Source organism: Glycine max, chromosome 10 (genome assembly GCF_000004515.6).
Source record: "Glycine max cultivar Williams 82 chromosome 10, Glycine_max_v4.0, whole genome shotgun sequence".
NCBI classification, from domain to species: Eukaryota; Viridiplantae; Streptophyta; class Magnoliopsida; order Fabales; family Fabaceae; genus Glycine; species Glycine max.
The window spans coordinates 5,856,016-5,873,555 of NC_038246.2; the positions used below are offsets into that span (position 1 = coordinate 5,856,016).

Genomic DNA, 17,540 nt, shown 5'->3' on the forward strand with positions numbered 1-17,540 from the left:
GAGTTGCTTTGATGACCAATGGTTGATGTGTTTCCAAAGACAGACCTTGAGAAAACTGAAAACAACTCTATTCTTCTTGCCAATAATTGAAGACAGTCTCAGATAATTGCTTGAATCTATGGTTTGAGTGATCCCCAGTATTGTAAAGATGTTGTCTCTGAGATGTTGTGGGGTGTTGGTGTTGTAAAAGATTGCTCACTTCTGGTAGTTGATAGTTTAGCCAGAGATCCTTCCATAGGTGTTGATAATTTCCTTAAGTTTGTTTATCTCATTTTCTTCTGCTCTTCAAAATAAAAGACATTCATCAACAAATAAAAGGTGTGTGTGTCGGAGCACCTCTACACACTTTCACTCCATGAATTTCTCCTTTGCCCTCACTGTGTTTAATCAAAGAAGAAAGCCCCTCAATACACAAAATGAAAAGGTATGGGGATAATGGATCCCTTTGCCCAAGCCTTCTCCTTGGAATGATTTGTCCATTTGCGTCTCCATTTACAAGGATCGAGTATTGCACAAATTTTAGACACAGTCTCATCCATCCAATCCATTAATCATTGAAACCCATGTTGTGCAAAACATCAAACAAAAAATTCCAATCCACACAGTCAAAAGCTTTGTTGATGTCTATTTTAAGGGCAACCTCTCCCACTTTCCCTTTATGTTTGCACTTCATATGGTGAATAATTTCAGAGGCCAACAAAACATTATCTAGGATGGACCTGTTTTCAACAAAAGCAACTTGTTTTTGGGAAATACAGTTGTGGATGATAGATTTCAATATGCTGGCTAGGACTTTCGAGGTTATTTTATACAAGACATTGCATAGAGAGATTGACCTAAAGTCCTTCATGGTGGTTGGGTTCAAGGTTTTGGGGATAAGAACAATGGAGGTGTTATTGACTTGAGGAGAAAAATTACCAGTTTCAAACCATGTGGTATCTCCTCACCACACATATGCCATATTTTGTTTATAGAAAGCTAGGTTGAGACCGTCTGGTCTTGGTAATTTATCAGAGTTCATATGAAAAATGGCAACTTTGAACTCATCTATGAAGGGGGGACAAAAGTGAGTTATTGTCATAAGAGGCAACAGAAATGGAAATTTTATTTATGATTGGGAGAAAATCATTATAAAGATTTTTCTATTGAAACAAATTATTGAAGTAAGAAACTACCTATCACAAATTTTCTTATAACTATAGACTAATTCACCAAAATCTTTCTCGATAGAGGAAATATGATTTGATTTTCTCTTGGCATTTGCAACCAAGGTTATCAAACTCGAGAGTTTACGCAGACTCGTGAGAATTTCATAGATTCAACTCATGGACTCAACTCGTAGACTCGTAAGAATCTACTTCATATAAAAATAATAACAAAATATTTATAAATAAAATACTAATTAAATATTTCAACAATATAATAAAACAAAACAGTAAATCATAAAGTTCATAATATTTAAATAACCAAGTTTTGTAATAATATATCACTACTGGATAATAACTTGCAGACATTATAACAGTGGTAGATCATTCTCATTGAGGGTTCGATGTTATTAGAGAACAAGAGTTTGATATTATTAAAAGTGAGAATTTTGTATTTGAGAATAATACACTAAATGAAGATATGTTGAATGTTAAACAGACAAAAAATAATAAAAAATAACTTACATTTTGATTTATTTTTTTTAACTTGCTAACTCGTTGACTCGGTAGTAAACTGGAAAGTCTACCGAATTTACTTAGAGTTCATAGAGTTTGTTCAAAGTCTATAAAAAAATATTTACTCAAGAATCAACTCGTAAATGACAAGTGGACTCGTAAACTCGTATGAGTTAACGAGTTAACTCGAGAGTTTGATAACCATATTTACAACACTGTGAAAGAATTATGTTGTCCCCATCTTTTAGCCAAAAAATTTTGGACCATTGTTTCCAATATGGTTCCTCTTGGCCAATCAACTAGTTTAGCTTTTTATTTATTTTTAAGAAATTTTTTGCTACAACATCAGAAGATTGGCGAATCATGTCTAAATGTCTTCTACAATCATCAATTTGATCTCTGTATTGTCGCCTGAAATTTTTTTCATTTCTTTATAACAATTTTTGAATTTTGATGTAAGATCAACATCAGGATTTTTGTCCCAGCCTTTTCGGACCACTTCATTTAGCTCAGGTTCAAGTAACCAAGAATTTTCAAATTTGAAAGCATTATTGTATCTTCTCCTTTGAGTAGAATTGAAGCGGATCAAGATAGTAGAATAATCTGACTTTGCTGCTATCCCATTTATTAGCTTGAATATAACTTATTAAAAAGTAGAACTCACAATTTTGTGATTTCAGATAAATATGATCCAATAATGAATATATTCAAAAATGTTAAGAATGCATTACTAATATTTCTTGTGCATTCAACTACTACTAAGGTTATATAAAGTTGGGAGAGTATCAAAGAAAATGTGTTGCTAGCCCTCCCCTATCCCAATCTAAAATTCTAAATCAAACCAGAAACATCTCATTTATATAAAACAGCATTATATTATACCGCAGCAAAGCACAAGGTCCAAGATCAAGAACTCGAGTATGCTCAAGACTAACCAAAACTTAAAATAGGAAAATGACATTATAAACGTCAAACAAATATCAAGTATAGGCGGCTCAGGATTGGCTACAAATAACCTAAAGTCGATACATGTACAGACTAGGTTGAATGAAAAAAAGATGGCGACAAGAAAGCTAGGGTTTTCCCCTTTCACGATTCACTTTTTTGTATACAAATTTCTCACAATTGAGTATTGATGACCCGACATTGAGGCACCGTTTTATGAAGCATATTTGTCCCTTTGAATGCCATGATTTGATGGCAGTTCATTCTGTAGTTGGTAAGCTGCAACACAATTAAACTCCGATCATTTTTTGAGCTGGGGTGAGTCTTGTGACAAATAATGCAGCTAGTTAAATTATCAAAACCACAGAAACCTAATTGTAGACATATACCTGGTTGGGTTTCATCTTGCTAAACCCGAATTTTTCTGTCCATATAGATGCTGCTTCTTCAGCAGCTGGTAGCACAAGATTTTTCACATTCAAAAAAGCCAGCAGCCTCTCAATGCACGCGAAAAGTGTTTGGAAGTAGCCCTGTAAGAGTATATCAATATAAATATAAATCGTGCATTACCAAGAATTAGGCAAAAGTGATCATAACATAACAAAACCAAGTTGTATCTAGTCATCCCGCTATTCAAATCATCATTACAGAGCAATATATCAAAATTCCAGACAGAACTTCAATGGGATGAAATTATGAAGCAAGCAAGACAGAAACCACTTTAAATACATAAAAGAACAGTAGTGGAGATCACAGAACTAAATCTAATGTCAATAAAAACATTAAAAGGAAATTTGCGAGATATAGCTAACTTTATGAAGCATTAATTGGAGATTTTGCTAATCAAACATTTGCAGAACTAGTAGCTTATTAGATATGTTGTACAGGTTACTTACACCTTCCCCAACCTGAACTTTAAATCCCCATGGGAATATTTTAAAACAAAATAAGGTTGGGGGCAGGTGAGACAATGGTGTCCCAAGAAATGCTAATCAATTTGGTAACACGATCTCTCACCTTTCCACGGTTCTTATATCTTGTTGCAACTAAAGGAAGTTCGGCAATATCTCTACCGAAAATTCGAACCATGCCCGCGGATACCACAGATGAACTTCAATGTCAAAGCGAACAAAATGTGAACATCACTGAAAGAAAGATATGAAATAATTGTAGTTAAATACAGAAAACTACTTCTTACTTGACAATCAATAATGCACAATACATTCCTCCAAAATCCTGAGTCTGCAAATTCCTTCTGCATATGAATGATATGTTAGTTGAGACAAAGGGAATAAAGAAATTGAAGAGAAAATTGAAAAGCAAACAAATGTTCTAAGAAATTTTACCCATAAACCATGGCAGGAATAAGGTCACGTCCGGCAGCTGGATCAACTATAGGATCAAAGCATTCCTGAAACATGCAAGATATGTCTAAAGGCCAAAGTCCAACAATTGTATTAAATTTTTTTAATGATCTTATGAATAACTCAAAAAGGCTTTCCCCAATGAAATTTTTAATCATAAATTTCTAGTCTATTAAATCTTATAGTAATCCAAAATTATTGGATACCTTATTGATCAAATTTAACATAATATATCCTTCTTTAGGGAATAAGAACAATTTGATTATATTTTAATTGTTGCTCAATTTTTACAAAAGATTTAACACAAACAATCAAGATAATATATACTTATGATTCAATGGTTTAATTGATCAAAATCTCATTTTAAATAAAGTGATTGAATGGTGTAAGTCTTACACTGACATTAACATGCATTTTTGCTGAAGGCAAAACTTTTCATTACTTGCCTAAAAATGGATTTATAGATAATTGTCTCAACAACTATTAAATCACACGCTGAAGTCATGTGATGAAGAAGATCAATCTAGTAAAAGAAGAATAACACCATTAATAAAAATGCAAAGCAGCTCTACCATTCATTGGGAACAAACAAGGATGATGATAGTAAATGATAAAGAATAAAATGATACGAGGATGATGATGATAATGAAGCAACCATATAAAATAATATTAATGATAATGATGATGAATCAACTCATACGGACAGACAGAACTTACATGAAACATGGACACTGCCTCCAAAAGCAATGGCCTAGTTTCAGGAGATGCAATTTTTCCATTAAGAAGTTTCCATCGTACATCAATTTCATTAAGGGGTTCTAAACATCTTCCCACTTGCTTCTTCTTTATAACATCCAAAAGAGATTCAGGAAGTCTCTCAGCCACCCTAATCAGGAGATTCTCCAAAGTAGAATGTATTCTTGTGCAATCATTGCAACAAAACCAATCCCCTTCTGGCAACTCCTGTCATTGGTTCCACACATATTATGTCCAAAGGGCTAAAAGTGAAGAGCAAATTCGGTGTCTAAACTAATGTATCCACATATAAAGACAGCAATATGGTGAGTACCTTTAAATATGCCATCTTATGATCCCTCAAGCAGCCCACATGATATTCCTTTTCACACTACAACAAACAAGTAGGGGGGTAAGAGGGTTTATGAAAAACAACATGAAGTTAGTTCAGTATAGTCAGATCAATCCCTTGAGTTAGATACTAGCATCATCAAGAACTAGGCATAAATCGATGTTGATCATACTACACTTCAAAAAAGAGAACATGACTTTGCATGTTACCAGGGCTATTATGTTGCCGAAAAATAAAAAATATACTATAATGCCTACCTGATCACAAATTATAATTGTGCGAGGACCAAATCCTGATCTGCTGAAGTCAGAACTCCTACATGGTCAAAATTTTCTTTTTCAAGTATATAAAGGTGGAAAATCATGAATCTATTGCAAATTTTTTTTATTAAACTTGAATACCAAAGTAAAAGCATGATGACTCTTTCTAATTTCAATAAGTATTTAGATGAGAGCCAAGTGAAGTCCATGCATTGGCTTCTACGTTCTAATTCAATACAATACAATTATCACCTGCACAAAACACATCCACCCATCTCAGCTCCTATGTCTTTTACAATGCGAATGCATCTCTTGGCAATCTGCTCAATAGGATCAACACCTTCTACCCTTCCAGCTGCCACAGCATCGGCATTGTGTAACACAGGCCTTTCTCTGAGGAATGTGTGTTGACAAATTTGACAGTACCACTCACCCCGAGGAATACTTGATACAGATGCACATTCTGTACATTTCCAAACATAGGAACATATAAATCCACTTACAAGATGACTATATTGTAATTTATCAAAGATAATAATAATATTCTTCACAGATGCTGCTTCCAATTCAGTAAATTGTGAAACGAAAATTTAGGAAGTATGAAAATAAAAACTTCATCTAGTTCTATAATTTAAGTTTAATAATTTAATACCTGTAGAAAACAATGTCTTAGTCTTATAGAAGTTTATAATCAAAAGGCCTCGAAGCATGGCCAAAGTACAAATTCTACCGGGTAAAATAATCCCATCCATCAATTATATTAGACAAATGAGATTACGCTAACTTGTAAGCATTTCAAAATCATATCTAGAGGAACATAACTATTAAGAAGGTATTTAGCATAGGAGGTAAAAGAGTATTAGAGAAAGCAAAGAATATATAAACAAACATTTTTCTCTTGCTCCTTCTTCAAGTAACTTAATTTTTTAAAGTATACTGTGATCCTGTACCACTAAAATTCAAGGGTGTATACACTCTCACTTGCACATTTCATAGACAAGCTTGATAATTGTAAAATATGAGTTGTTTTTGATGATGAAAATAGAGTGCAAATATCTTTAAAAATAATTATTTAGTAGTTATTCATGCTTAATTGTTAGGAATTGACATTTTTCCTATTTATGGCTTGCAGATATGAAAAGGAGGGATTAAAAGCCTAAAAGCTGAAGAAAATAGCAAAAAAAAAAAGTTGAAAAAGGCCAGTCCAATACGCGCTCAACACCCAAGGCGCGCTCAGTGCGAAAACAAGCACTAACGCTAAGGGAGGAAGAGGCGCGTTAAGCACGAATACATGCATCCGTGCTAAGCGTGAGCACACAGGCCCAAGTCCACTCCAGCAACTATAAAAAGAGAGTAAAGTCAGAGAAAAGACACACCAAGTCTCAGAGCACTCTAATACACACCTAAAGCCTAAGAACTCTCCCTTAGGGAATTCTTTCTTCTCTCTCATCATTTTCTATTCCCTTTTTTCATCCCTTCTCCTCCATTAGTTTCTAAACCCCTTTCAAGTGTAAGGTCCCTTATGACTATGAGAGACTAAACCCTTAATTAGGACCTGACAGTCCTAAAAAGTCAAAAAATGTATTGTATACTTCATATTCATCAATGCAACAGGTGTTTTCTTTCCTATTATCCTTTCTTACTTTTAATTTCATGCATCATTCATCCTTGTATTATTTTGGGGGTTAGATGCTCAGCAAAAGATAATCCTTAATAGGAATACAAGGAAGGTTTTGCATGCATTAGTTTTAGGAATTAGTCGCTCGACAGAGAATAATTTCTAATAAGAACTAAAAGGGGTATTTTAATAAAATCATTGTTAAACATAGAGTGATTGCATTATGTCCATGCATCAAAGCAAGCATCTACAATTAGAACTTCATGCATTTTATCTATTGAATCTTTGCAAATACATTTGGGAGATAGATAAGTAAAATAAACTTGTCATCGTGAGACATCATCAAGGACAAGTAATCTAATAGATGTGAGTAGGATAAATTCACCTGATTGATAAAGAAAAATAAAAAATAATACATCTTAGGCAAATAAGACATGCTAGGTGCTAACATTCTCATCTCATTGAATTCTCTATTATTTCCTTTTGTTCTATATTAATATCTATTATCTTATTCTGTTCTTTTTGCCCATCTTTTTTCTTATAAATTAAAAATTATACAACACTAGTACAAAATAAAGTCTCTGTGAAAATCGACACTCAGACTTCCGAGTCTTTACTACTTGAATATTTGATACACTTGTCAAACTATTGACAAAGGTCACTGAAAAAACTGTAAAGGAGCTGTTTCTTATGTTAGCACCCTAGGGAATACAGTTGTATCAAAACTCCTGCATCTTAAATATCTCGACTTCAGTGTAGTTGATATAGAACTTCTAGCCACAATGGCAGGGGATAGAAAATTAAGGGGGGGGGGGGGGGGGGGGATGATTCTACACACAATAAAAACTAGACAATTTGTCCATGAACTCTTTTCTGTCATTTAAATCTGACCTTTATGAAATGCCCTAGGACATCCATCACAAAGCAACAGGTTTCCACCATCCCAACAAACAACACATACATAATCATTCTGCTTTGTAGTGCATTTGTGATCTTTTGAGAGAAATATCGCTAACTCATGGAGTGACACCCCATTTGACGTGTAGATGAATGCATAACTGCCAAAAAACATTATACTGCCATAAAAATTCATAGGTACAAGCAATTCAAAAAGCTTCTGAAATTCATCCCACACAACCATAATCCAAATCCCCCCGCCCAAGAAACTTGGCAAGAAGAAAACTCACGGTTTCCTGCGAGAAGCCCAGCCTGCATGGACCTCAAATTGTGAGGGGCTGATCTGCAAAACATTTAACAAATGAAATTTGAAAACATTATCTATACAACTTAGAAATTCCTGAGGTCTGTCCACAAACAAATGAGACAAAAGTAAGAAAAAATACCTCAGTGTTGCAGCATCGACAGACAATTCCAGAGCATGTTTTGATACCCTCAAGCAATTTCTACCAACCAGAATGAAACAATTAACAGGGTAACCAACACACAATTATTTGTACAAGAAATTCACACATGAACTACCTGTCCACGTGCATAATAAGCTACTTCAGCTCCATTAGGCAATCCATCCTCTTCAAAAATTAATTTATGTAATCGTTGATACCTAAAGAAGAATATATTGGGTGAAAAATAATTAATATCATCACTAAAGAAGATATGCAAAAAGAATTAGAGGCAGATATATATACACACAAGACAAGGGGCAGAAAGGAACTAACCTTTTAGAGATCCTCCACTGACTTTTATTTTGTGGAGATAAACACTTTGAAGTAATTGGTGCAGTCTTCAATTTTACCGACAGTTTTGATGACCTAGTAATAACAAGTGATTATAATAAAAGGGAGAGAGGGATACTTGGCTATAATCAATTTAACTTGCAATCTTGTTATCCTAATAATATCAAGAATGATATAAAAAAAAAAAAAAAACTGTCTCCATGTTGAACAAGCTTTTCTTGTGAAATAAACTACGCACGGAAACACTCTTGGAAGAATTTGAGCTGCTAACCAGTTTTGATGAACGTATAATTTGTTCAAGAGCATATAAATTAAAAAAAATATAAATAGCAACAAGAAAGCAGATGGCAAAATAATCAGAAATTTCTTTTAAGAAATCCATCAAGTTCAAAACTATTTAACCACACAGTTTATTAGTTGGTGCAAAATAGTTATGCAAAAAGTTTTCAAATTTACATCATATACCAGTATAAATGAAATAGATATAAATACCAACTTTGTTCTTGTCTTCCACTGTTTCTTAGTTTGAGGAGTGATACATAGTTCAGATTCAGAAGCACAACATGAACATGAACGGGAGAATAATACTGGCCGAGGGGACCTGAAATAATGCAATGCAATGATGAAAGAAAAGAATGTCAGAGAGTGGAAAGGGCACAAAATCTTTTCATAGCACCATACACATGGTTTCAACATTTTGCACCTATTTTGCTTTCATTTTAAACTAGAAGAAAAATATATCTAGTCAGATTATCAGATCATATTTTGTTCATGTAATTTATGTTATTGCATTGCCTTAAGTTGAAGATATTGTTTGCTTTATATTAAAATTTTATAAGATATGTGGATCAACCACTTCAATTCTCCATAAAGACAAATACAGTGTATAGTTTATATTTTTTAGCAACCAATTCATTGTCAAATTAAATCTTTGGAGGATTAGTGATGATTTAAATCTTTGGGGAACAATTTAGTATTTTGTAATCATAACTTTGGAGTACTGTGGTGACACATCTAACATTGGAGGACCAAATTAAGAGCTTTCTCTTTTCTTTATTATTCTGTTGTAAAAATTACCTGTTGCATTTTCTTTTATAATTCCTATAATGACTATATCGGATAGACAGCAGCTGTATTTGTAAGCAAAAAGTAAAATGAGCATTGATAACTACAACAATAACCTTATCCTACTAGGTGAGATTAGCTACATGGACAACACAATGTCATTGAGCTTGATTAAAAACTAAATTCTCAGAAATATTATTCACCATGAGATCCCTTTTAATAATTTCCTCAAATGTTCTTCCCGGTCTCCCTTTACTTCTTTTCATAAGACTAAAAACCAAGTAATCTACTCTCCTCATCAATGCTTCCAGACCTTTTTCTTGTATCTAAATCACCTAAACCAATTTTTTTGTCATCTTTTCCTTGCAGGTGTCATACTAATATCTCCCCATATATACACAATCATTTCATATCTTGTTATTTCTTGTATAGCCATACATTCATCTTAACAAATTCATTTTTGCTACTCCCACTTTTTCTCTCATCCCTTCAAAGTCCAACATTCACTAAGATAACAATTTGATAAAACTTCCCTTTGAGCTCAATAGGTAATTTGCAGTCACAAATAATCCCTTCTCAATTTTAATCACCCAGCTTGTATCTCGCTTGTAACATGTTCATTAATTTCTCCATCATCTTATTGATTCCAAATACTTAAATTAAGAAACCTATGGTAAGACATCATCTCCAATTTTTACCTCGACATCCTTTCCCTTGTTTCTTGTTAAAATAGTAATGCAATATACTTTGTCTTATTCCTATTCAAGTAAAAACCCTTTGATTTCAATGTTTGTCTCTAAAGCTCAAGTTTGGAGTCAATATCTTCTCTTGATTCCTTAATCAAAACCAAAGCAATATCTTTTGCAAAAGACATGCATTTGGGGATAATGTTTTGTATGTTTCTAATAAGCATATTCAAGGCTAGATTAAGCATGTAAAGAATCAAGGTTAAGCCTTGAAGTAAACCTATCCTTATTGGAAAGTCCTTAGTCTCATCTCTAAAAGTTCTCAAACTAGTAATCATCTCACCGTACATATCTTGTATAGCCTAGATATAAGACAGACGGACACTTTTCTTTTCTAAAGCTTTCTACAGCACTTCTCTTAGCAATCAATCATACATTCCTTTGCAGGTCAATAAAGATCATTTGTATGTCTCTTTTTTTATTTTTTTATTTCAGTACCATCAACCCCCATAAAAGATAGTAGATCTTTCTGGTATAAATCCAAATTAATTCCATAAAATCCAAGCTTTTCTCAATTTATGCTCAATCACTTTTCCCATGATTTCATAGTGTAGCTCATAGGTTTTATCCCTCTGTAATTTATACAATTTTGAATATCTTTTTTGTTCTTATATACAGGAACCAAAGTGTTCCTTCTTTACTCATATGACATTTTCTTAGATCCCTTTAAATTAATTAGTTAGCCAAATAATACCCTGTCATTCTACACATTTCCAAACTTCAATAAGAATATCACCAAGACCAACAACTTTACCATTAACCACACTCTTAAGGGCTTCTTTAACGTCTCCGACTCAGATTCTACAGTAGTAAATAAAACTCTATTTGTCCACTTGGATTTTTAATCCCTTCATATTAATGATCGATTCTTACACTAATGAAAAACTTATAAAAATAGTTCTCCCATCTCTCTTTGATATCTTGATCTATAACCAAAACTTTCCCTTCTTCATCTTTAATACATCTTGGTTCAAATCTCTTGATTTCCTTTCCCTATTTTTGGTAAGCTTATATATCTTGTGTTTTTCATTCTATGTTTCAAGATCTTGGTAAAACTCCTCAAAAGCTTTGGATCAGTCTCATTCACAACTTTCCTTGTTTCATTTTTAAACTTCCAATACCTTGCCCAATTTTTAAACTCCTCTTGTTTCTTACCATTTCTTGAACGCTTTCCTTCCACCACCAAGATTCCTTATCTAGGTCCAAAACTTCTTGACTCACCGAAGACTACTTTGCCAACCATTCTATCCTTCTCAGACATCTCATCTCTAATGAGGTTAACGCTACCTGGTGATTCTCAATTACCTTCCTCCAATAACTTTTTCTTTAAAACAACTGTTTTTCACCCTTGAGCTGCCATCACCTGATTCTTGAATTTGTAACTTGTCAAATTTTTCATTTACTACTCTTAAAACAAATATCAAGGATCAAGATCCTATGTGACATTTCAACTTTCAATAAACACTAACTTCTATCCTTCAAAAGCCATTGTTCTAGTGAGCCGCAGATTATTACTAACTTTACAACATAAGTATACAAATAATCATAGGGCATGGTTTTTCAAAATCTCAGCAAAGACAGCAAGTTAACTATCAAACTCAGCAGGCCGAAGAAATTAATACCTGATTCTTTTGCCAACAGCATGAATAGAACTTTTTTCAGATTTCCTTGATTCCACGCAAGATAGACATAAAAGCCCCACTCTTTCCACATTGGAAGAAGGGAAACACCCTATGCGATTAAAATTAGTACCAATAAGTATCAAACAAAATAAAATAAAATAAACACTAGATCAGAGTGATAAATGAACAACAAGCATAACAAAAGCAAAGCTCTCACCTCTGCAATTTTTGCAAGTAAAATATTTCTCCTCAGGTGGAGAATTAATGAAATTTTGAATGGTCGCCTCCAATGTATGCAGTGGAGCTGCCCTGCATGCTCTCATTAGTTCAAGCATGCTCTTCCCATTTTCAAGGCAAATATATTGTGCTGCCCTCTTATATATGTTGCACGCATGAATCTCGAATTGGGAAGGTGGAATAACCTACAAGGGCAAAAGGAACAAGGAATAACAAATGAGAGGGTAGTCTCAAACTAAAGGAACCACCGGGTAGTGTAGTGGGTACCCATGACAGCATGACCCAAAAACAAAATGACAATGATAACTCACCCTGCGTCCATTGCACAGACTGCATGAGCACAAGATCCCCCCATCTTTGATTTCACCTCGCAATTCCGTAGTTGAATCCTACAATCCCAACGCACCATACCAGCATTAAGCTCAGTGGCGCTATATTTATTCACGAAAGCCACACTTCAAAATAGACAACTAGTGATCCACCCACCAGCCAAAAAACAGAAAACAAGATAATAATTTTGAAATAAGGTTACATTGAGTCAAGCCTGTTTGTAAAGGGTTATTAATAAGAGCTTAATTTCGACGTAATGTCTATCTAAATTTTTTTTACAATATCATTCAACTAGGTGATAGTACCCACCATATTAAAAAAAAGAGTTGACATTATCAACCAAACAATAAAAAATTTCTATAGATATAGAAAGCAACTAAGCACAACTTATAGTCATTATAAACATATGGGGATTATTTATTCTTCTTATAAATAATATTATTACAACACAAGTTATAATTTATCTCATCTCTCTTTATCATTCATCTTATTTCATTACTTGTCCTATTTCTCTCTAACTTACAAAATAATTTCTCAAATTTTAATTGCATTGATAATATTAATCTTTATCAACGCACTCCCCCAACGGGCCAGGCAATTTTTCAGTCAACAAATACAGTCACTAACCAACCAAGTAAGCACATGCATTTTCTAAAATAAGGTTAAGATTAGATTTTTGTTTTAGAAAATGTCCTTCGTGCCCGAACCAGATTAGATTTTTTTTTTTTTGTTTAAGAAAATGTATTAGGCTAATTTTAGAGTGTGTCCGAACCATGTGTCACTAAAATTAATCTAAAATTGAGACTAGTTAAGGTTCGGACACGTAGCACGCCACAATCTACTACTAGTACATTATTATTATTATGATTATGAAGAGAAAAAATAAAAATGCAGGAACCTTTTTGCAACCGACGTAAACGACCGGTACCCCATCGAGCAAGCCGGTTTGGAAGAGCTCCTTGACGGTGGCGGGTTTCTTGTGGACGACAATGATCTTCTTCGACGACGACGTCGTTTTCAATTCCTCCTCCGTTAATTCAGACTCGAGCTTGGGGCGCTTGAAAACGACGTCGTCATCGTCGTTGCGAGCTTCGACTTTGATTTCAGCTGTTCTGAGCCTCTTGGCGGCGTCATTACCGGAATGGAGGGTGAGGAGGGTGCGCTTGCGGCGAGTGTAAACGACGTAGCCGTTCACTCGCGTGTTGGTGGTGTCGTTTTCGGAATCGGGGGAAACGGTGGTGGCGGTGGATTCCATAGGGGGGGTGAGAATAGAAATCGGAGGGGGAAGGGGGATTAGGAGGAAGGGGACATGGGAATCGGAGAGAGAAGTAGGGTTTTGGAGTGATGTTGTTGATTGAGAAGAGAAGGGGAAATGGGAATGGAGACGAGAGGGGTCCACGACGAGTTTGACTCACTCATTCACTCCTCCTAAGTAACTGACCAGCTCACAAATTAGGGAAGGAGGTGTGGATCATGTGTGGGGATAGTTTCAGGATTAATTTTTTTCCTCTTTATTATCTTAAAAAATTATATCTTTTTACGTTTTTATTTTTTTTAAAAAGATAAATACCAAAATTCGTCTCTCACTTGATACGAGAGACACCGACAATTTAATAAGGATGAAAATTTTAAATTTGATTTATAAGTTTATAAGAAAAAGTGTTTTAATAATCAATTTATTTTACACTTTACTAATGAATTTCGTCATTTATCTTTTTAATAATTTACTCATATTATAATTTTTATTTTTTGTGAACGTTTATGGAATATTTTGTTTGTTTGGTCAATGGTCGGCACCCCTACGAAGTTACACTTTGGTAACTAATGGTATTGGCATATTACATCATCAACTATCAATATCACAAAAAATTAAAATATTTTTTTTATTTCTATAAATATTAAAAAGTTTGAAATTTGTCATGTAAACTTTTTGATATCTTTTTTTAATCCTAAAATTAAAATTTTATTTTTTTACCTAAAATTAAATTTGGAGAAATCTAAATCTAAGTGTTCATTAAAAATAAAATATGTGGAGCTATGTTTCCTCTTTTTTATTCTCTAATTTTCTTTCCTTCCACCTTCTTTAATTCTCTTTCAACCACAACTCGGACTAATGTGTCATCACCACCTTACCCATCTTCTCCGCATTGCATGGTCACCTACATTACTTCCTCCGCCACTTGCCACTATCCCGCACTAACTAGCACAACCTACACGACGGTGTTGGGATTGCAGATGACGACATATGAGAATGTCGAGATCACAAATATAAGGGAGAGTGGAACACTCAATATTTGGTGGTGTTTGATTTTAATGGTGGTGGGACGAGGGTGGTGTTTGGTGGTAGCATGGGTATGGGAAAAAAAGGTTTTTTTTTTGAAAAAAAAAAAAATCTTACAATTTGTGATGGTTTTTAACCGTCACAAATTGTGATTTGATTTTAAAAAAATATATATATTTTGTGGTGATTTCTTAAAATTTTGTAGAGATGAATTTTAAATTTTTTTATATTTATAATAAACATATTTTAACCTTAAAAAATATCATTTTTAGTCTCTCGTATATTATTTCATTTTATTTTTAATTTTTCACATTAATTTCAACTGTTAAGTGACGTAATCAAGAGAATTTGTGCTTGAAAATTTTCTGTTTGAGTTTCCGTAGATCTTGACCCTCAAATTTTCTGAAATCACTAGAAATGTTACAAAAATAAACATTTAGACCCCAAAATTTTTGTACCACTTAAAAGTCACCATAAACTTAAATAAATTAGCATGTAGGGAAAACAAAATAGAACAATTTAAGGAAGTAAAAATAAAAATAAAAAAAACATAGGAACTAATAACAGAAATTAAGAAAATGATGGATTAAAAACATATTTTATCTTATTAAAAATATCATGTTGAGATTTTAATTTTCAATTAATTTTTAAATAAATATTAAAATAAAATAAATCATTGCAAAGACTAAATATAAAAAGGATTTGATATTTTTTTATTTCTAAACTTTTTAAAAATTTTGCTTTTAATCACTAAACAAATTCTTTTAACATTTTGGTCCCTCTAACTTTTCTTTTCAACAGTTTTAACTCCTACTCTCAAATAGCTCAAGGATCTAAAACTCTCATTAGAATAAATAGGATAACAAAGAAAATAAAATAAGGACATCAAGACACAACAAACATACATAAGCCCAAACTGAAAAGCTTGACGCAATCCTTCTTCATAACAAGTGTGAGGCCTTCATCAAATCTCTTCAAGTCTTATAATCTTCAAGTTATATCTCACATTAAAAGGGAACCAAAGCACATATGGCTGCAGTATGGTTTAAGGCCAACTCCATCACTTTGCATATCCACTGCCTTCGACTGATCATGACACTCTTACATAAATATAAGAATATTTGTACTGTAAATGTAAAATGTAAAAATATCATCCTAGATTACATTATACATAATAATGTAATAGAGGGCGAGCCCTGGTGCAGCGGTAAAGTTGTGTCTTGGTGACTTGTTGGTCATGAGTTCGAATCCGGAAACAGCCTCTTTACATATGTAAGGGTAAGAATCTTGAGGACCTCTTAGAAATGTAATGTCTCAATAGGTTATATATATATAGGTTCCACATAATAAACAGAAACTTGTGGAGGGGCCTTCTCATCCTATATTAGTTCCAACATTATAATAAGAAGATCTTGCGCCACAACATGGCTTTGAGTTGAAGAAGTAGCCAATTAGCGATAAACACCAATTAATGCATGAGTGTGTTTGTATTATTGATTTTAAATTATTAAACGCGTCTGTTTAATTATAGCATGTTTGGATTTCAGTTTTTCAGTCACATTTAGCACCAAATTCACGTGAAGTATGCCAAGTTAACGTGGAATTGTTAAAGAGTGTGTTTGATTACGATTATATATATATATATATATATATTCTATTTTTTTAGAATCGATAAATTCTTGCTTGTACATAAATGAGTTCACTTGACATGATTTTAAGGGAAGACGTGCTTAACGGGCACACTCCCAAAAATATATAGAAATATTTCCTTTATAAAAATGTGAATCACATGACCTGACGTTAAAGTTATATATTTAAGAATATGAGTTCTTGAACCAACACATAATTAAAGTCAAGTATTCTCTCTTTTTATTAAATTCTATAATTAAAGTGACAGATATAATTAAAATTTTATTATTTTATAATTAAAGGGGTCTAATTTAACTAGTTGAACATGTTACATAAGTATTTTCAATTCTTACTGATAAAGAAAACTTGATTATTTTATAAAGTAGAATTTTGATTTTTTCATCTACAACAAAATGTGAAAGTTGTTAATTACTTTCACATGAAGGTGTGGAGGTTAGCAATCTTTTACATATTATACATATCAGATATGTTGTGACTTGTGATACTGTCAGATGTAAGAAATGAGAAGAATTCACAATGTTCATCTTATCATCTCATCTATATCATGATTGTAAAAGGCAAAGTTAATTGTCTTGCCCCTCTCACGTAATATGCTTTATAAGACTACTTCATGTTATCCTCTCAATTAATTGATTTAGTGAAAGTTATCTAATTATCTAGCTTATCACTTTTAATAAAATTCTTTCTTTTCAGTCATTTTTTTTTTCATAAAACTCAAACCAAGATCTTACTTAAGAAGAAGTTCAAATTTATTCCACCGAAACTAACAACTTGTTATTGATTTTATTAGTATCTATTTGGTTACACATTAGAATCAATTCCTCCCACCATACCATACATTCCAAGGTAGAATTTATGATTGAAAGTAACTTTGGACACATATCTCAGTAATGTAATTTAAAACTAATTTGATCAAAATTAATTTTACTTAATTTAATGTATATAGACACACCCTCAACACATTCTGATTTCCGTTCATA

General features: G+C 33.1%; 1 protein-coding gene across 2 annotated transcripts; it reads right to left on the reverse strand.

Annotated features, from left to right (window-relative positions):
- Window positions 1-2,592: 2,592 nt before the first annotated feature.
- On the reverse strand, window positions 2,593-14,177 carry LOC100798276 (uncharacterized). Of its 2 annotated transcripts, XM_006588744.4 has the most exons (19): window positions 13,528-14,125; window positions 12,611-12,688; window positions 12,280-12,484; window positions 12,063-12,171; window positions 9,126-9,230; window positions 8,612-8,704; window positions 8,415-8,496; window positions 8,279-8,338; window positions 8,123-8,175; window positions 7,827-7,993; window positions 5,570-5,780; window positions 5,315-5,372; window positions 5,040-5,096; window positions 4,688-4,933; window positions 3,953-4,017; window positions 3,805-3,861; window positions 3,624-3,717; window positions 2,996-3,136; window positions 2,593-2,885 (listed from the first exon to the last, which is right to left on the reverse strand). In XM_006588744.4, exons 1-19 carry the CDS (start codon window positions 13,882-13,884, stop codon window positions 2,781-2,783), a joined length of 2,343 nt encoding a protein of 780 aa, XP_006588807.1. In that variant the 5' UTR covers window positions 13,885-14,125; the 3' UTR covers window positions 2,593-2,780. The 2 variants fall into 2 exon arrangements, 1 of the variants encoding a protein (XP_006588807.1); XR_001383062.3 differs by lacking the exons at window positions 2,593-2,885; window positions 3,805-3,861 and having other exon boundaries at window positions 2,999-3,136; window positions 3,624-3,751; window positions 13,528-14,177.
- Between the last annotated feature and the right edge of the window lie 3,363 nt (window positions 14,178-17,540).

Excerpts from the sequence above, each read along its gene's own strand:
- LOC100798276 (XM_006588744.4), bottom strand. The coding sequence starts at position 13,884 with ATGGAATCCACCGCCACCACCGTTTCCCCCGATTCCGAAAACGACACC. Across the intron at positions 4,934-5,039 it reads ATAAGATGGCATATTTAAAG|GAGTTGCCAGAAGGGGATTG; the intron begins GTACTCACCATA and ends AACCAATGACAG. Across the intron at positions 3,137-3,623 it reads GATATAAGAACCGTGGAAAG|GGCTACTTCCAAACACTTTT; the intron begins GTGAGAGATCGT and ends ATACTCTTACAG.